Source organism: Tenebrio molitor, chromosome 8, assembly GCF_963966145.1.
Source record: "Tenebrio molitor chromosome 8, icTenMoli1.1, whole genome shotgun sequence".
Taxonomy (NCBI): Eukaryota; Metazoa; Arthropoda; class Insecta; order Coleoptera; family Tenebrionidae; genus Tenebrio; species Tenebrio molitor.
Window position 1 is genome coordinate 12,708,813 of NC_091053.1, and position 21,924 is coordinate 12,730,736.

The 21,924-nt window shown below is 33.8% G+C and overlaps 1 protein-coding gene across 3 annotated transcripts in view; it reads left to right on the top strand.

Annotated features, from left to right (window-relative positions):
• The window catches only part of sim (single-minded), a 58,166-nt gene extending 38,647 nt beyond the window's left edge, over window positions 1-19,519 (top strand). For all 3 annotated transcript variants that reach the window (XM_069056671.1, XM_069056670.1, XM_069056669.1), the window contains 5 exons: window positions 2,632-2,823; window positions 16,810-17,009; window positions 17,857-17,963; window positions 18,329-18,476; window positions 18,525-19,519. In XM_069056671.1, coding sequence (XP_068912772.1) covers window positions 2,632-2,823; window positions 16,810-17,009; window positions 17,857-17,963; window positions 18,329-18,476; window positions 18,525-19,134 — 1,257 coding nt within the window. In that variant the 3' untranslated portion in view covers window positions 19,135-19,519. The remainder of the gene's footprint in view (window positions 1-2,631; window positions 2,824-16,809; window positions 17,010-17,856; window positions 17,964-18,328; window positions 18,477-18,524) is intronic.
• The last annotated feature ends 2,405 nt before the right edge of the window (window positions 19,520-21,924 follow it).

The window sequence follows — 21,924 nt, forward strand, 5'->3', positions numbered from 1 at the left end:
TTGAATTTAAGTGCAAGATTATTTTTCAACACTACAAACGAAAATTTTTCATCATTTTCCATCAATAATTATATGAACGCATAAAAATTATCAATTTGCAAATAAATTGTTGGCGAAGCCGCAACATCATCTGTCATAATTCGGACTAATGGGATGTGTGTATTTTCATTGTGCGTTGTTGTTCTTACCAAAGCGATAAATGTAAAGAAGTACATAATACATAATTATAACTATATTCTTAATACACAGAGTGAGTCCACTTTTACCGTCCACACGATAAACGCCATTAAAATATGTATTAGTAAAAATTACGAAACGTTATGGTTACATTCCCTTCCTAAATACAGGGTGTCCCAGAATGAACCAGCATAATTTTAACCACGAGCTACTGGCTTCATGTAGAACTCGGAAAGAATATTTAAAAAATCGTATGTCCAAAAATAAAATGACATTTAATTTTTGAGGTACAATTTTTTTTAAATTGCTTTTAGTCTTCTACGTTGCCCCACAACCTCGTAGGTAAAATTTCGGCACATTTTAATAATACACCCCTGTATATCATATTTTATAAAATGTACGCCAATGGGAAGTAGCCTCTAGGAAATATGCTTTAAAACAAGCAAACCGCATTGGTGTACGTTTTATAAAATATGATATACAGGTGTATTTTTAAAATGTGCCGAAATTTTATCTACGAGGTTGTGGGACAACGTAGAAGACTAAAAGCAATTAAAAAAAATTAAATGTCATTTTATTTTTTGACAGAATTTTTTAAATATTTTTTCCGAGTTCTACATAAAGCCAGTAGCTCGTGGTTAAAATTATGCTGGTTCATTCCGGGACACCCCGTATAAGGCCCCAAATGTGTGCAATCAATTTTCCCCTATCACTTCATTCAGAGCCATAAAATTTAAAAAAATCGGTTTTGAGCAAAAAATTTTTTTGGTTAGTTTGGAAAACAAATGTGAGTTAGGAAAAATGGAATATTTACGAGTATAACAAGTGGGAAATAATATTTCAACACTGAAAGTCAAACAAAAAATTGGTTCTCTCTATAGTAACGAAAGCAGAACAATAATGATTCCGCTTATTACTATAGAATTAAAATAGAATATTAAAAATATCCAAATTTAATTTATTTTCTAGTATAAAAAATCATGTGTGCAATACGTAGGAAATCCATTTTTTCCGTACACGGCATGTTTTTGATCTCGGCTATTGCCTTGATAAAAAATCCTATGCCTAAAAATTACATTTCTAACTTACTGCACAAATAGCTATTTCGTACACGCTCATAATTCACAATTAATTCAAAGAACACATTTATGAAATTCGCATCAAAAGAAAATTATTAGTTTTTGAATTATTCGAATTTTAACATTAACAGCAAAAAATGACCCAAGATTTACAACTATAGTGTCATAAATTCCGACTGGGTGTTTTCGATCGGCCGGTAAAACTTGACTCACCCTGTACAGGTGCCCCTTAGCTCTTTGAAATTACCTTCGCCGCCACAGAAATAATGTTACAATTATTTTTCGACGTTATGAAAATTTTCAGTGAAATTAACCGTAATTTGTTTGACGTTTACCTCGAACACTAATAACACAGAAGTTGTGTGTGATTTATATACAAAGTATCTCTAAAAGAACAATGTATAAGAGTCCTGTGCGGCTCTATTATTTTATTGTGTCGAACTATGTCGAGTCGTTAAAGCCGTCAAATGTGAAATTATTAAATCTTAGCGTCAGTTGTGAGTTCGACGTCTTCGTTGTTTAGCTTCTGATTCTTCAGTTTTTCTATATTCTAATTGCTTCTCAGCTTACAGTGTTTATTAAAAGCCTGTCATTAATGGACTTACATAATCTCTGTTTTTCTATTTGATACAACATGCTGCAAAGCGGCAAAAATCAAATATATTCGAATTACAAAGAGATTTTGATATACGTTCTTTTATAGACATTTTGTACCGTGCGATCAACAATTATTTGGATCAAAGCTTTTGAGATTTTGGACGAACGTCCAAATCTTGTTGAAGTTCATAGGTACGTTGAGATGCTCTTGTTTCTTGAATGCACGGAAGTATTTTTGGTTGCATGTAATGCATTTAATCTCAAATTTGCGCCACGCACCACAGACTTTCTAGTTTGTGCAGTATTTCACGCCATTATCCAGAAAATTGTCGACATTTTATTTGCAAGAGATAATCTGTCTATTATTAATTATTTGGACAATCAAAATTCAAGCAATTTCAATTGTTTCAATATGTTAGACTAGTACTGAATAGGTATTTGAATTCAGTGTGAAAAAAAAGATTTGAATTTTATCTGACCTTGAAATATGCAAGTTTATTTAAGTGATATAGTGAATCGTGTCGTATAAAAAATCAAAATGGCGTACAAAATTTAATTTCACTGTTATTAAAAATGGGATGATTTCCAGAAATGTGAAAAACAGTAATCGAGATTTTAATTTAATTATAAATTAAAAATTACGAAACCGCACATTTTTTTTTCTCTTTGAAACACTTTCTGTTATTTTAATTTCTTCTCCGCTTCCTACAAAATGTACTACTCTTGAGACAGAAAGCAAAAAAAATAATTTTTTGCTTAATGAATTCCTCTTCCTCAGGTAGAACTTACGGGTAATAGCATCTACGAGTACATCCACCCTGCAGATCACGACGAGATGACAGCAGTACTGAGTCCCACAGTACCTCCACTCTCCTCCCAACAGGACTACGAAAGCGAACGTGTCTTTTTTCTTCGCATGAAATGCGTACTGGCCAAGAGGAACGCTGGTCTAACCAATGGTGGCTACAAGGTACGTCCATCTAGTATTGCTTTCATTCTAATCTGCAAAAGTATCGTAGAGTACTACGACCAAAACGTAAAATTTGTACGTGGTTTAGAATATATCTTGGTACCATTGTCAATGAAAAAATCTTTCATTCTGTCGATTTGACAATAGAACTAGTACCATTAGCTCAAACAAATTTGTAAGGAATCGTAAAAATTCCTTTCTCGACTTTTGGGACCTGTCCGCTCCAGTTGTCCATCAAAATCGTCCATTAAAGGATTACTTTCTCACGGCGGACAATACAATGTATTTTTTCTTGTTGTTCAATTTTCACGCCCTTTCTGCATTCCGGCAAACTACGTGATCCTCGGTGCATTTTTCGATGCAATAAACCAATGCAAAGGTGCGATAAATTTCTCCCGGTCCTGGCCATCTGCACCGGGAGCTAGTTAATGTATGCGGGGTAACGCGCGAGGGCGCGTGACTAGACAAAGGGCTAAAAACGGCCCTGAATCGACCTAGACCAATACTTCACGGCCGTCAAAACTCGCGTCGGGTTTTCGTTTCGTTTCGCTTTTATTCACTGTTTGTTTTCTTAACGTTCCTCGTAAATATCGATCCGGCGGGGTTTGTTTATCGTAGAAATGGATATTTGGAAAGAAAACATCTTCCGGATTAGAGTGGCGGGAAAATTTATCCGGGGAATCACGCCGCGATTTGCTCCTAATTGGAGGTGAAACTTTTTCTACTTTACGTAAAAAGACGACGATCAACACTCGCACAATTTGTGACTTCCGGAAATAATCTGTCTCTCTCAAAACTATCTTATTAGTGACAAAAATTCCATCTTAACAGGAATTTATTTTATTACTTGAAAAATAATCCTGCCGAATACCTCACGTGCCCGTTGAATGTCAAATTGTGACAATTGTTTTGCACATTTCGAAAGTGCTTACTGGACTTACCTCAAGGTAAAAAAACAGAATTTTTTTTTGTGTAAATGCATTTTTTTAAATCAAATCTGACGTCTAGTTTTCGAGTAAATAAATCAGTCAAGTATTTCATGGAGAAGCACACTGATGACTTATTGAAGCCTATATTTTTGCACAATAAACTCTGGATCAAAATTTCAAATATGTACGTACTTATTGCAAATTATATTCTTCAAATATTGTAAATTACGTAAAAATTACCTAAGAATTATTTTACCATTTACTTTGCTACGAATATTGATTTAAAACTATCATAAATCATAGAAATCACTCGTATTATTTATAATCTCCCTTTGCTGTCGACAACGTGCAAGTCTGGCAACGTTGCGTTGATACATTAGAGAAGAAATTAAGCTCTTTTCTTGTTGGATTCTTTGTTGCCCTTTCCACTTCTTGGATTCCCATTTCAACCAGCGATACATGTCAAGCACTTATCGAAAACCCGGGTGAATCACATCGGGAAATTTCGGAAGCAGCACCACGCTGAACAATCGTTCTTACACGGCTACGTACGCCCCCAACGTGCACTCCTAATTAGTACGGAAGTATACATATGATGCGGCAAATTATTTCCGCACCCAACTCAATATGAGAAAGTCTTGAGATGCGTGACGCTTCTTAAAGTTTGCGAACAGATTTAAAGAATGTTTCGCGCCTACAATTATGAACCCAGATAACAAATTAATACAATTATACTGTAGTCTTGCACTCCTTTGAAAACAACGTAAGAAAAGAAAACATCTTCGGGATTAGACTGGCGGGAAAATTTATCCGGGAGATCACAGCATGATGGGCTGGTAATCTGAGGTGAAATTTTTTCTCCTAAACGTAAAGAGAAGACGATCAACTATAAGACCTTTTAAAACTTACTCAACATCTATACTTCACCGCTCAGCTCCCTTGCGTGATGGCGTGACGATATTATCAATTATCTTATGTTAGTCAGGAAGAATCAAACTATCTAACAGCAAAAGAATTTTGGAAATCGGTTCAGTTGTTCCCGACTTTATCCGGAACATGTAAACATACCTACAAACATTAGTGCGAGTCCTGCGTCATTTCAGAGCAACACGTAAGAAGAGTCGTTTGTTCTTTGTACTATTTCTGTCACCAACAATGTTTCATTTCGCAAACACGGTTAAGCTCCAGTGATTTTAATTTCTTTACGCCGAAGAAAACAGAATGAATATAGTGTTTCATGTGTGTCGCAGACACACGATTTAATTACTCGATGAAATGAAGATTGCATTGTGCACATCATGCATATGCACCTCTGATTTACTTCCTTTGTGCGGAAGCGCCCTCTTCAGTGTAAACATGTGTAATCCAATTAACGTGTGGTAATTTATACTAATTATGTGCCAATTTGTAAATTAGTAGTTTGGGATGAGGTCTACTTGGAATAATTTAAAAATCCATTGAATTTTATCAAGAACTGTTGTCATTATTGAATTAAAGATTCACTTCAAAGCAAATGATAATTTGGTTTCGTTCATTATTTTATGCAAATATGCCGGTCTAGTAAAAAGTGTTTTTGCAGAATCTTCTTATGGTCACTTTTAAGAGTATTACACTAACAAAATGTTGCATGAGTGTACTCATTTTGACATAACCTAAAAATGTCAAAATTAAAGATTTGAATAATCCGGCGGCAGATAGCAATGCTTTTGATTAATTTTAGCACATTTACATACTAGATTTACATAATAGCTATTTATGTAATGAGTACATAATATACCTAAGTCTTTGTGGACGAACCCTATACTTTATATAGGGCGAGTTCACAAAGCCTAATTATGTATAAGTACCAATCACATACAAAGCTTTATGTTCGATTGCGAAGTTAAGTTTCTTTTAGATACAAAATTAATATGTACATACATTCTAAAAATTACAATAATTCCGAAGTGTTCTGTTTTTGTTGCTGTGGTTACGAAATTGTTTATTACTATTTACATATTTGAAAACCAACAGTGTTGTGTTTAAAATACGAGCTGAAATCGTCTTTATTTCTGGTTGTAATAATGAGCAAAGTAAGTGAAATTGCAGCAGAAGTCAAAGAATCTTTACTGTAAAGTTTTCTATTAATTCTATTCTTTCCTGATTTAAATAAAATTATGAAATTGATAAGCATCCGTTTTACTTTAAGATTATGGACGGCGTCCATAAAGAGCTAGTTTATGGACGATAAATGAGTAACATTAAAAAAGAATTAATCAAGTCTGACATCTAGTTTTCGGGTAATGAGACAATGAAATTTTAATAAAAGGTTTATGGAATAACTTAAGGAGGCTCACAGAAACTTAAGTTTTTAGAAAATTTATTATTATTATTATTAAATTAAGTTAAGTTGCGGAGGCAAACCTTTTACAAAATTTTGTTTAAGCGATTAGATTAGTTACAGTAAAAAAGATACAAAGATATTTTAACTATTTAACTAGGTATGTATGTATTTCAAAATTCAATTATGAATAATGTAATGTTATAACATAACATCATCAATAATAAAAATAATTCTTTTATTCGTTCATGTAACATTTTTGGCAACTTAAAAATACAGATACAGATGTCGATTGTGAACCTACCACTTGTCAATCTGTCATCAACTTGCAGATTAAAAAGACAAATAACGTAAAAAGTGAGGTTAGATTTAAGCAGCTTTATCAGAGTTGTAATCCGTGTGTGTTCACAATCGACGCTTCAACGCCACCTTTGACGGGAAATTTTAATGAACACTCGATACATCTTTGTACATACAACAAAATTTGTTGTCAATTATTTTTTAAATGTAAGTACAGTACATTTTACTTCTTAATATTTGGAACTATACAAGGTGTATTAAAAATTGCGCAAAATATTTATGTCACGCGAATCTACGTTCATACTAAACAAAAAATTCTAATTCTAATTTGGTCATGGACGAATATTTTTTAAATTATTATTATTATCAAAAATTACATTAATGATAATTCTTGTTACTTTCTGACTTTACTCAAGTTTAAAAGAAAAATCACTCCAGCTTAGCTGCGATGTTGCAATAAATTTATGAGCAGCATTTTTAAAAATCAAATTACAAATAAACCAACAATCAAAGTTGTAAAATTAGTACTATACTGGAATACCTATTTATTTTACTTGTTGAATTATGTATTAATTTTGCTATTTAAATGTATTTTTCCATTATAATCGAAGCAAATTTTCAAGTTTGACTTGGAAACTCCATGAGCAGAGGGTTAACAGCAAATTGGTACTAGAGTTTTTGCCTTCTACTTCATTATACGGTGAGATCGAAAAAAAAATTAGAGTATGTTCTGACCAAAAATTTCAGTTGTAAATTCGTTAAGATTTCAATTATTAGTTGCAGTCTTAACAGTTAAGTTAGTGATTATAGGGGTATAGCGATTTTCAGCCTATTTTCAGTTTCTTATGTCATCTGTTTTTCATGTTATGACGTCATCGACTTTTTTAAAAATAACAACCTACATATAACATGAAAAACAAATGACATAAGAAACTGAAAATAGGCTGAAAATATTTGTTGAAGTTAAACTCGCTATACCTCTTTTTTTTCCAAAAAATTAAAATCAACGGAATTACTGAATTTATGCGTTACATACTTAATTTCCACACTGTATATAAATTAATAATGACAATTACTGTTGTAATGACATTTGAATTACATTTTAACGTCCTGCCAACTGAAGCGTTCTATTAATCACGTCCTTCTCATTTTTTTTCGATCGCATGTTAGAATCATGTGATATAAAATATTATGCGTCATTTTTAATAATATACCCTGTATATATCTACATAATAATTCATCATGAAATTGGAATGTATGATTCATAAATCAAAACAACATTCCCACTGAAAAACTTTTGATAAAACTAATCCTCGCACGACTATGTAATTCTAAACTATTTTGTTTTGCTTTATAAAAATGTATAATATAGATTTTTTGTGATGTTTCCTTTGTTTACATTAAAATAAAACTGAACTGTCTTTAAAAACATTACTAATTAATTACTTTCAAAATCTATTTTTAATCCTTGTTCTACCTGAAAATTGTTATATTTCTTCTCCCGAGTTTTCGAGTAAGTCAACGAAATTAGAAATTTTAATGGCAAATTAATGGAAAATCTCACTGAGACTAACTGAAACCTCAAATGTTTACAATATTTAGCCACAATAAACTAAAGATACAAATTTCAAAAACTGAGAGTTTATTGTTTACATCTGGTAAATTACATAAAAATTAACAATTAATGCCCTTAGAATGATGTTAACATTTATTTTGGCATTAATATCAAATTAAAATGATTGTAAATCGTCGAAATCGATCATATTCTAACCTCAATCAGCTGTCGATAACGTGACAACGCCACGTTCAGAGATTAGATAGGAGAAAATATTTTTTTTGTTCGACACTGTCAGAATTTGAGAATTTTCTCCTATGTGAACGGATTTTGATAAATGTCACAACTTGTCAAAACGAAACGTCAACGTAATTTTAAACGTTTTAAGGGATTTGGAGCCTTTAAGGGGCTCGTCGAACAAAAAAACGTTGTAAGTACAGTAAGTACAGTAAGTAAGTACAGCAAAATTAGCACCAATCCGAAACTGCTCGTTTCACTCGCGTTTTAAAATAGCCCACGCGTGCCAAAAAAGGCCCAATTTACACACAAACTCGTCAAATAAACTACTATTTTCACTACTAGTCTTAGAAGGCGTCATTATTTACTCCCGAATCGAACCCAGAAGTAGAATTTCTCTCCTAATAATTTAATAATTTTTTCATTGTTGACCAAGGACAATAACAGAAAAACAGTTGATATCTAATCACTGTGTTGCCATTTAAATCGAATAGGTATTCAAGGCAATTATGGGTATTCACATTACCATATTAACAATCAAACATTTTCATCTGAAACTTTCCATTTATATTAATAATAAATTTGTCACTTATAATTACACGAGAGCTTTTTTTTGTCGAAGTAAACTTGACATTTCAATGAGAATTTTGTTGCCAGACAACAAAACTCGAATTATAAATGGCAAGTTTACTTCGATACACAAAAAAAACTTGAGTGTAATTCGGTAAGACAATTTAATGAATACGTAAATCACTATGATGCAGACCTACTAGAATCAGACTCTTTCAAAAGTTAGGTTCCGTTTTGTCGCTGGAAAAGTTAGGGCAAACTTTTTCGCTGTCATAATGACAAAAACACCGCTGCTTATGGGATTTTTAGTGTATGAATTAAATTGTCTAACTAAAAACACATTAAAAAGATCGATAATAATCTAAAATTTCAAAGAACCATCATCCTCACCTAGCAACGAAAGATTGTGGTTTATTTCATAAGTAACCTAGACGATTTTCATAGCAACCGTTTAGAAATGACAACTTGGATCCGTCGCATCCGACAAAATAATTTTATTAATAATTATTATCAGAAAGGGTTTTAACGTGTCTAGTAGTGAAAAAAATTGTATACAGTATGAGTCAATTGTGGCTTATTTCTGAAATGGTCTTTGATGCAACCAAAAATACTAATTCCAAGGGGCCTGTTTCATAAAACTTACAAGTTGATAAGTGACTAGTGACAAGTGAATATAAAAATAACGACAAGTACTAATAATTTGTGTTTCATAAAATATTATTTACCACTTGTCAAACAAATGACAATTTCCTAAAATGTTATGGTGATTAATTGTTTTTTGACAAGAACTTGTAAAATTTTTGAAATGGCAAAAAACGCAGTGAAAGTTACTTTCCTAGAGGAAATCAATAAAAAAAAAACAGATTTTATTTGGAGCGTTAACACCCCAAGTAACTAAACAGACCAAGCAAAAGGCTTGGCAAGAAATTTACACCACGGCTGCAAGTTTAGGGGTAGTGAGTAGTGAAAAAAGCTGGACCTATGTAAGAGACACGGTGTGGCCCAATTTGCGCAAAAGAGCATTGGTGAGTTTTTAATTTTATTTTTCTGTTTATTTATTTTTGTATTGCCGCATGTTATTTTTAGGAAAAAAAGGATCATGCAAGAAGAACAGGAAGGGGAGGTGGAAAGGAAGTGAAGATGACGGAAGTTGATCAGAAAGTAATAGAGATTTTAGGCAAAGATTCGATGAGCGTGAATGGGATAGGCGTCGACGACACTCTAGAAAGTACAGAAGAAGAAGTTTTCCAGCTGGATGCAGAAATATCAGCAGTTGAGTACCTGATGCAAAATTCGGAGGAAATTGTCGCCCTCAGATCTCCGACCCCTGCTGAAGTTCCACAAAACACAGAAAATCAAAGGGCAAACAAAAAAAGTAAGTTTAATTTAGTAAGATTCATCACTGAAACTGATGCGTTTTTTTTCAGAAAAATCCGAACCACAACAGATATGGAAGTACCAAATCTAAAAAAAAGAAAGTTACAATTAGAAATAGATTATTTAGAAAAATTAAACAGAAAAACTGAATTAGAAATTTTAAAACTAGAAAAAGAATTAGGCATTAGTACTCGTAGTTAATTTATTTGTTTTTATTAATTAAAGTGTTTTGTTAGTTGAAATAAAAATTTATCGAAAATGTTGTATAATTTCTTGTAAACGTTGTCTACCAGCAACATCAACATTATCGTTCGGAAGTGGTTCGTCGTTTCTGCGAAAATTTGGAAAATTTTCGTGTTGTATTTCTAAATTATCCCCATCTCGAGCATAATTACAAAGTGCAGCACAACACTTGATTATATTTGCTGCAAATTCAGGTTGTACTCGCAGATGATTTAAACACGGAAACTTTTCTTTCAAAATTCCAAATGCTTGCTCTATTACACTTCGAGTCTGCCTGTGTCTTCGGATGAACTGAATTTGTGCAGGATCATTGGGATTTATGACTATTGGTGTTATAAGCCAGTTTTTCAAAGGATAAGCGCTATCACCAATAATATATCCGTTTTCAATAGGTCTCCATCCTGTTTCCATTCTTCTATACAAGCTAGAATTTCGTAAAACCCTTTCATCATGTACACTTCCCGGCCAATTTGAATTTATAAAATAAAACTTCGAATCTGGTCCACATACAGCCATGACGTTAATAGAGTGGTCTCCGTACCGATCAACAAAAGCTTCCTCACCTACATTAGGCCCATCTATGGGTATTAGGACCCCATCTACCGCACCAGTTACCAATGGCAAACCTCCAATTCGGTTAAATCCTCTTACTACTTCCATCATATTGTTTGGCCAACGTATGAGTTGTGGTCCAAGTACGCGATTAATCGACATCGTAACGCGTTTAATGCACCTATGCACAGTGGCTTTTGATACCCCATGCATGTCGCCAACACTATGGTATTTGCAACCAGTACCAAACCAATGCAGAGCTATTTGAATTTGTAGCTGTACACTCAAAGCATAATTTCTTTGTGTTTCGTGTTGTAACTTATGTCCAATCGCATTAGATAGTACTTCCATTTTCACAGAACTTAGTCGGAACCGTTCATTAAATTCAAAAAAAGATTGAAAACGAAAATTTATTCTTTTTCGAAATACTCTGGGACGTCTTACAATTTCGACTTGTTCATCGTCATCACTCTCACTGTCCAATAGCATAAAATACATTTTTTAAGTACGTATTTATTTAAATGTACGGTGCTCCCTTGACTTGTCAGTTTTTACTAATAAAACTAACTAGTTTTATGAGACTTGTCATTTTATGAAACAAAACGCTAGTAATTTAAGGGAAATTTGCTTGTCAGTTCTGTACTTGTCGCTTGTCACTAATCACTAGTCACTTATAGTTTTATGAAACTATAACTTGTCACATTTGTAATTTTTGAGTAGTAAAGTACTTGTCGGACAAGTTCTATTATTTTTATGAAACAGGCCCCAGCATTCACTAAATCTGTAATTAAAAATCCACGATTCCATTGCTTTGAGAATTGTCAACCTTGTCTTGACAGTTTTGCCAAAACATGGTTATGAACTATTACACTGAACACCAAAAAAAATGGGAAATCTAAAATTTGATCATGTAAATCAGATTATTAATTGTCAGCTTATGTCAGTTTTATTACTGTCAAACCTAGTCAAATTAAACTATTTTGATTAATCATTTCGGTGTCAGATAATTCTAACCTCTTTAAAAAAAACCCAAATTAAACAGATTAAAAATCATACAAAAATAAATTTTTGTGTACGTCAATTTCCCATTTTTTTCGTGGCAAGTGTATGACTCAAACGATGAGAAAGTGGACATGTTTCTCATGTATGGAGTACCTGTGTCGTAAAAATGCCATGATCGCTGCGGATCTGTATCTACAGAGGTACCCAATCGCAGGCATATTTTTATTTATTTAAATTTTTTACAAAATGAGTTAATCCTTATTGTTGGAAAAGTTGAATCTGAATACATGAACAAGACAACAACGTATGTGGTTCTAGTAACGCCTTTAGAATTTTGTACAGAGCGCCCAGAAATGTGGTAGCAACTTTTACACAAAGTGTCACGAGATGGCACTTTTGAAAAGCCAAATTTGGTCAATCCTGCAACATTCAATTTTTGAATTTTTTCAAAAGAATATGTTAAGGAGGTTTTCCGAACAATTTTTACCCCCGATTTGTGCACTAAAATTTGTCGAGATGTTACTCGAAGGGTTCAGTTATGCATTGAGCATAATGGTGGTTAATTTGAACATTTTCAATAAAATTTAAATTTTAATGTTTTACGTTTGACAATTGTTGACATTTATTTAACTCAATTTAGATAGCGGCGTTGCCATGCATAAAAAAGGTCTCTGTAAAAAAGTGTCATCTTCCGGGACCAATCGAAAAACTTGCTACCACATTTCTGGGCGCTCTGTACTTGCGATTGAAAAACTCAAAGAATTCGTGAGTATATGCCATAACGCCAAAGACATTACGCGACGTTCAAAGGTCCTTTTTAAACAGGGTTGAGGCGTGTTTACTCCAAAATGGAATGCAGGTTGAACAATTTTTACGATAGTTTTCGTTTTACGTTGTCATTTTGCTGATTAAATTTCCTACATTGTCATTTTGACGTTTGTAGCCAAAAACGCAATTTTGATTCAATTTATTATTTAAATTAAACGCAGATATCAAGTGGTAAGTGGAATTAGTATTTTTGGTTGCATCTAAGAAAATTTCAGAAATAAGTCACAATTGACTCAACCTGCAAAACCACGGTAGAGATCATTTTCTAAGCCTCGCTTACATTATTGCCCTCGATGCTTCCCATCTCGGGTAATAATCCAGCTCGGCTTAGAAAAATATGTTCTCTACCTTGGTGTATAACATACTATTTATCTACTTTGCGTCATTATCGTTACTCATTATTATATCTAAAACAGTTTAATAGATAAAATAGTATATTACACTCGTAAGACCAAGCAGTCATTGTTTCCGAGTGATGACGCCATCGATATTTTGAAACCCCCTATTTTTTTCTTGATTCTGATAGCCCTTTTAATTGTCTAAATGACGGTATAAAAATTTTGTTATCTTACATACGGAAATTTTTATAAAGTTGGAAAAATAAACGAACAAAAACAAGTCAAAAAATTTTTTTGACTTGAATTTCTTCATAGACTTGCTTATTGTCAACAATCTGGGGGATGGCAATTCGAACATTTAATGTCATAATTTTAAGTACTTAGTAACACAGCTTTTGACTTGTTTTTGTTCTTTATAAAATTTATTTTTATTATTACATATTATAGTTTATTTTTTAATCAAAGAACCACAACACCGCAATTTACACCCAAAATAGAGCTGACAACATTGTACACTTTTGACATAGGGTGAAAAATCTCATCATATAAAAATTGAGGTTATTAGAGATGTTAGTAGCGCAGCATGTTAATAAAGTTAATAACAACTAAGAACAACTAATTTGAGAGGCATTTTTAATAACACGTTCAAATTTTAGCTGCGAGTTTGCGTACCTTCAAGGACATATAAAATGACAGACGTTGGCTGATATAGCCAATAGATATCATTAAATTCCCTATATTTAGTAAAATTTTATATTTACAAACCTAAATCAACAGGTCGTGGTTCTTTGATTAAAAAATAGACTGTATGTAAAGTCCATTCAAAAATCAAAAAACCACCAACGTCGCATTTTCCTCGATAATTACTATCGGCAACGCTGTCTAGTGTAAAATTTGGTGAGACTTTTAATTTTGAGGTTAAATGTTTATTCTAAGTGTCTTGTTTTTCTGGGCATGTTTAAGTAAAAATAATAAGAATCAATAAATAAACGAAACGTGCTGCTAATAAAACAATATGAACGAAATTCAAAGCAATCGAATTTTATTTTCAATCAAATAAATGTCATAATTTATAGTTACCAACATAGTATGAAAAAATATCTACCATCTACCTAGGGTTTTTTAAATTTTACCAATCTAAAGCAACAGGTGGTGTTTTTTTGATTTTTGAATGGACTTTATGTATTTTTATTTTAAAATTTATTTTTTCCAACTTAATTTTTTTTTTCTCAAAAATTTCCTTATGCAAGATAACAAAATTTTTATGCTGTCGTTTAGACAAATAAAAGGGCTATCAGAATCAAGAAAAAAATAGGGGATTTCCATAAAAAAAAAATATCGATGGTCATTACTCAAAAACAAATGACTACTTGGAATTTTATTTTGTATTAAAATACATATGTATTTTCATAAACTAAAAGTGACCCTCCGCAAAGATTTTTATATTACATATTTTTTTTAATTTTTAATGAATTAATCCATACTTTTGCCGCTCACTGTGTTAATAATAATTTAATTGATAAATAATACATTTGTCTAACTAAAAACACATTAAAAAGATCGAAAATCAAAAACCTCAAAGAACCGTCATAGTCACCTAGCAACGAAAGATTGTCGTTTACTTCGCAGGTAACAGACGATTTTCTAACCACTCATATTACCGTATCTGAGAAAATAATTTTATTACTTAATAATAATTATCAGAAAGGGTTTTAATGTAGTTTTAGTATCTAGTACTGAAAAAAAATTGTATACAGTGAGTTTTTTTTAAGACTGGCCATAGGGTTTTACATGCTAATTTTTCAACCCCCTGTTAACTTTTGTTCCGATGAAAATATTCAAACCATTTTTGGAATAAAGTTGGAAGATTTTTTAAACTATCGGATAGATTACAATTCAATATCCCAAACTGTCGAAAAAGTTGTGAAAAAAATATTTTTAGGACGCCGAAATAATAGTACGTCGAGCGGCCGCCAGAGTAGCGCCATTGTCGGCTCAACCAGCACCTGACGATCTCCACTTTTGGACGCTTTCGGCGCGCTAAAAAATATTTTTTTCACAACATTTTCGACAGTTTGGGATATTGAATTGTAATCTATCCGATAGTTTGAAAAATCTTCCAACCTTGTTCCAAAAATGGTTTGAATATTTTCATCAGAACAAAAGTTAACAGGGGGTTGAAAAATTAGCATGTAAAACCCTATGGCCAGTCTTAAAAAAAACTCACTGTATACACCACGGTGGAGGTTATAGCCTTCCCGCCTTACACATCTAATCTTGGCGCTCTGGCTATATTATGTACCTTGGTGTATAATATACTATTCCTTCTCTGTTGGGTTCTTATGTTATTTTATTTTCCATTTCTTTTTTTTTTTGGTTTACAAATCGTCCATTATGCCGAAATTGATACGTGCGAACCACTATCGTCCGTACGCTGATAGATTGCACGTTTTTAAATTCAAGTTCCAAAACATAACGCAGTGAAAAATACTAAACTCTCCATCTCAATTGTTTCACGTTATGTAGAAAACCGTTGTAGCCTTGCATATTAATTACCGCCACACTTGTCTCTGTATCTGTTTTTTGTCAAAAAACGTGCAATCTATCAGCGTACGGAGTATAACATTAATCTGTGAATTAAAACCCAGACCCAGAGCGGATTAAATCGGGAAAGTTCGGAAACAATAGTAAATTAACAATCGTTGTGACTCGGCTATTAGTGCTATTACAGTCCCAACGTGCGGGTGTGCGCTCATTAGTACGGAAGTTTGTATTATGATGCGGCTAATTATTTCCGCACGTAATTTAATAGATTCCGATGTCGAGCTCCTCGGCGCTACTTAAAGATTGGGAACAGATATAAGGGATGAATCACGTTTACAATTTTAAACACAGATTATCAGTAGCAAATTAAAATGTATGAAATAAATAAAATCACGATTAAGATGGATAGATCGCTAGACATACTCCAAGATAAAAATCTGAATCGAAATCGTCCGCAGCAGTATTCTAACTGCATTTCGCTGTCGACAACGAAGTCTTTTTGTTTCTTTTCCTCTCTTATATTGGATTCACTTATATCGTATTCCACTTCATTTTTTTTTGCATTGCAAATCTTTTATTATGCTGAAATTGTTCGTTCTTTATGCATTTCTTCTTGATGTCAGCAACAGCTGTCACTTACGGTCGTGCAATGTTGCCATATTTATTTCTCGTACATGTCAACTCCATACTCTATTACTGTCGTGCTAAACGAATTATGTACCTTAACTTTAATTACTCTCCAACTCCATTTATTTACAAAACTCCACGGGCCCGTTTACAGAAGTGAAATTAAATTAATCGTAATCAAATGCGAGATTAACTGAACACGTGATCAGCTTGAACCAATCGAAGTTAATCGCGCATTAAAATTTAATTTGAATTAAATGTTTAATTTTGTTTCTATAAACTAGGCCCTTAGTGTACTTCATTACATTATCTTAACACTCTCAATTTTCAAATAATATATTTTCTTTAGCTTTCATTCTTTTTGTTGTCTTTTACAATCATTATCTTGTATCTCCTTTATTGCTTCTGTAAACATCTTAATATTTCATTTTGTTTACCAAACTTCTGTTAACGATTTGTCCTCCCACTACTGTTTCATACATTTTTTGTTGTCTTTTTTTACTTTATGAAATTTCTCTTTCAGATTTGTGCACCATTAAAATAAACAAGAATCTCTTGTTGCAGGTGATTCACTGTTCGGGTTACCTCAAAGTAAAACAATTCAGCGCTTCGTCTTCACCCTACGAGGGATGCTACCAGAACATGGGTCTGGTGGCCGTAGGCCATTCATTACCACCTAGTGCCATTACGGAAATAAAACTTCACGCAAACATGTTCATGTTTCGGGCCAGTTTAGACCTAAAACTAATCTTTCTGGACGCCAGGTATAGTATCAATTTTTTTCCTTATCTAACAATTTAGACCACCAAGAAGTTATGAGAAAACGTTGTTTTGTCCAACTCTTTTTTTTAGTTGAATTCAATTTTATGTTGCCACAACTTTTTTTGTTTTTGTTTATTACAACTTTATGTTTATCCTACAACAGTTCAATTGGACGTAAATCCGGGCTTGGTAAAAGCCGGTCAAGAGATACAATAACAAAGCCTGGTCCTTTCTAATTATATTTTTATGATCATTATCAAGTTCTAAAATAAACTGATGGTGTTCAGAATTTTTACAACATTTTCCGACAGATACTTTTCTTCAACCGGTCTTCTAAATAACATTATTATCTTCTTTAAGGGCCGAAAACTGCAATCTTGAATTCCCCACTCGCATTTTTTTAGTCTCCTATAGTAAAGCGTCTAAATTTTTCTAAAAAAAAAAACACTAATCATCACTGTCAACTTTCTAAAATATGCAAATTTCTTCAAAATATCCCCAGAATGTTTGGTTTTCTTAAGTTTTTTTTCAATCACTATCAACCATTACGTCACAGCTCCTGTTTGTCATTTTTCAACGAGAAAACAAACAAAAGCAACAAATTTCATCGACGCCGCTGTCTAAAACAGAAACTGAAACGATCCAGGTGTCGTATTCCGAACACTGTCAGGTGCTTCAGTTCCCATTCATCACCAATAAAGATGATGTAACACGAGCCGCCATTGTAAATCTCTCATTGTTTTTGATCGTAAAAAGTGGCATTATACAAACACGGCTGGCGAGATATATGCAGGCTGTTTCAATATAATGAGCGGTGTAATATTTCTGGGTTTTTTTGTTTTTCTCCAGGGTGGCCCAGTTGACGGGGTACGAGCCGCAGGATCTCATCGAAAAGACGCTCTACCACTACATCCACGGCAGCGACATCTTGGCCATGAGGTTCGCTCATCACCAGTGTAAGTCACAATAATAATGTCTCAATAAGTGCACATCACGTGATGACAACTCCATTAGACAGTAATGACGAGTGTGGCTCCGCCCATGTACTTCTCATTTTAAATACCTCTGAGTTTGTTTTGATATTTTGGAATTCGCCGAGCCGTCTCAGACATTTCAATACTTGTAAAATCACCGTAGCAGTTGACGCTGCTTGTTTGTAATTAATCTCCAAACAATAAACAACCCCTGTGGGACTGAACAAACATGGATAAGGGTGTGACATCAGCGCCCCTACTGTGTGTGTAGTGGTTGGGGGGGACATTAAGTACCTTTGGGGTTGTGATTAGTCGAAGACGTTTTGTTATTATTACTATATTTTCAGTGTTGTGTAAAGGTCAGGTGACCACCAAGTATTACCGTTTCCTGAGCAAAGGGGGCGGCTGGGTCTGGATGCAAAGCTACGCCACAATAGTCCACAACTCGCGTTCTTCAAGACCACACTGTATAGTATCCGTCAACTATGTCCTCAGGTAACAACCCCCACCCCCACAACTGTCAACTCACCCTTTCGCTTACAGCGATCTGGAAGGCAAGGAACTTCTCTTAAACTTGGCCCAAGGGTCCCCCCGTGAAGATCTACCGACCTCCCCAAAAAACTCCCCCTCTAAATCGATCACCTCCAAGTACCAACCGAACCGCGCAACCCCCCACCAACCCCCAATCATATCGCCTTCGATCCCCGACGACGATTACAGCGATTCCGCCGTCGCGTACCCCACCCCCGAGTACTCCATGTTTCTCGCGCTGCCGAACAGTGAAGAGTCGTACTACTCCCACCAGGAGCTGTTCTACCCCTATTCGGACCCGGAGGTGACGCAACACCCCCTACTCAATAACCAGGTGGTGCAACAGAGACCCTTCAGTGCGTCGTCGTCGAGTTGTAGTTCTTCGGAGAGCGAGTTGCACTTGCAGAACTTGAGCAGCAATCCCTACTGCGGGGACAGTGGAGGGTTGCAAGGACAGCATTTTGCCAGTTGTTTCAATAACAATCAGGCGCACGTGCAACCCCCGCAGAACATATACGGACACGAGTTCAAGCAGTTGAATCATGTTGGCAGCCCTGCGGGATATACTAGTGTGATTGTGGACACGCAGCAATACCAACTTGCCAACGAATATGTGCACTAGTGAAAAATGTGCAGGAGTGAAACGTACATGAAGTGGTGCGTTTGCGATTTTTACGTAATTTTTCTTGAGATTTTTTTCTACTGTAATATAATTATATTTTTTCGAGTTGCTGTAAGTAAATTTGTACATATGATAGAATCCCGAGTGTTGTGCCATAAGAGAAGAGTAATATAATTTTGTGTACATTGAGTTAGTGATCTGACGGACGCTTGAGTTGATTTAAGTCCTTGTTTGAGGTTTGAAGGTTTCGTTGTTTCAATAGATACGACAATAATTTAAGACTGTGAATACCATATGTATGTATATAATAATTACTAAATGTACAATAACTTTATTATTACGTATACCCAACCAAATATTAATAAAGATTTGCTGTTATTTTTCATTTTCGTTTCATTATTTAGACTTACCCAACTACCATAGTAATTAAAACACATCTAAATATTTTTGTTACAAAGAAAACGTTACGTTGACACTGATTTTTATTTAATTACAGTAGGTATAACATCACTCGCAATTGCATTTTTGAATATTTAAGTTATTGAAAATTAAAAATTGTAACGGATTTGATTGCTTCCCATTTACGCGAAATAAATATGGCAACGTTGTTTGACCGCGAGTGACAGTTGTTGTTGAGTCAAATCGTAAAAATTTAAGTGTTTGAAGAAATGGATCTAAAAAATGAACAATTTCGGTGTAATGAAGTTGTGCTAAATAAAAATGGTGAATTCAAGAGAAGAAAAGATGTGCGTCCATGAATGTGACGTCCACGTCATCCGCTATGAAATAAAGAAGAATTACCGGGAACGATTCTGATTCGGTTTTTATCTTGGGGTATGTCAAACGTACGATTCACCCAGGCGCGGATCCAGCCTTCAAATTAGGTTGTGGTCACAGCTGATCACAGGCACCTATAGGTAGGGTAACCTATCCACCTGTACATACGCCGCAGAACTTCAAGATATCTATACAGTGACGCGGCAAATGAATTAATAATAATAAATAAATATACAGGGTGTCTCAAAATTCGCGAATTCCGAATTCAGAGCGTTGGCGTTATAGGGGATCACTTCGGTAGTCCAAATATGGAAATAAAAAAAAATCGGGACTCCCCTCACAAAGATACATTGGTCTGAAGGTGCACTCTTTGAACTGCGTTTTCTTCAAATACAGCCGGAAAAGTTCAGTGTTTATTATTATTTATGGGGTAGATGATTGTGGAAAATAATAACGTAACGGTACATAATACACTATTACACTAAAACAAAAGTATATAAAAGAAAGAAGATTAGAACCTAATAAAAAATAAAAGAAATTTTTTCGTATCCCATTTATACAGTTATTTACTTTTTTTTTTAATCCGCGACATAATCCATTTTATTTCAATGCGAAAACCTAAAACATTACATTAACTACTATTTATTTAAATTACGAATTCGATTTTTCTTTTCTTTTTCGCAAATATATCGATGACTCATCAATGTCATGGATTGAAACATTAAAGTATATTCGAGATTTAGTTTTTTGTGTGGACATTTTTGCAAAATGTTACATAGATTATGAAATTTTTTTGACTGACTTTTCGGTAGATTTGAGGTTTTAATTGGTAGATCGGTAGATTTTATGCGAATTCGGTAGATCTACCGAAAATTCGGCCGTCCAAAAAGGTTGTGGTCATGACCATTTTGACCATATGGGTGTATCCGCCACTGGATTCACCGTATAGTAATACCGGGTGAATTTTAATTAATTAATTTTTTTAATGACAGACAAATTTAGTGGGTGGCACTCCTGAATAATTGGTAGCAAGATTCAAAATGATCGTGGATAAGTATGGCAACTATGTACGAAAATTTATGTGGCAACTGTGTGGGTGGGGTAGAGTTGTCATTTCTTTGACAGTTATAGTTGCGCAATTTTGAAAATTGTCGAATCAAAATGCAATGATCTATGAAATGTCATACAAATATCAGCTCTACCCCACTCACATAGTTGCCACATAAATTTTCGTACATAGTTGCCATACTTATCCACAATCGTTTTGAATCACCCAATACAATGATTTCTTTTGACTTTTGAACTGTGATATTTGAATTTGATAGTCAAGGGTACCAACATAAAATTGTAAATATGTTGCCAAAAATAATTTCAATCATTGAAACTCACCCGGTATTTATTTAACATAGCTGTTTTCAACGACATGCGTGCTGTCAATATCATATAAGTTAACCAATATATAGTCGTTTTTAATGACATCCATGCTGTCGCTGTCAATATGACAGTATGTTGGCATCACTTGCTGTTTCATTTTAGTAATTTTGAATTTCCTAATTTGGCAATTTACCCTCACGCGGCAAATTGACAAATTCAAATTATTATCTATCATTTTCGACAAATCAAAGAAAATATAGTCGCATTCGAATTCCGAGGATGACTTAGTTTAACCATGTTTTACACCATGTTAAAAATTAATTTCTTGTTTATTGTTGATGTTTCACGAAATATAAATTTTCTTTTATCATAACCTCAATTTCTTATTTGACATTTTTTTAACTAGGATTTGCTTGTACTCTGAATCCTGGTTATGAATTTGTGTGTACAATCTGCTACAACATATTAAAAATGACACTGACAGCACCAATGTCGTTGAAAACGACTATATATTTTTAGTCTGTGGTCAATACCTACTAATTAGAAGTACATGTTGGGAGTGTATGCAATCGAGTAGGAACAAGTGTAAATACTGAATATACCATTGCTTTCCGATGTGATCCGCCCTTAAGGGTGTTT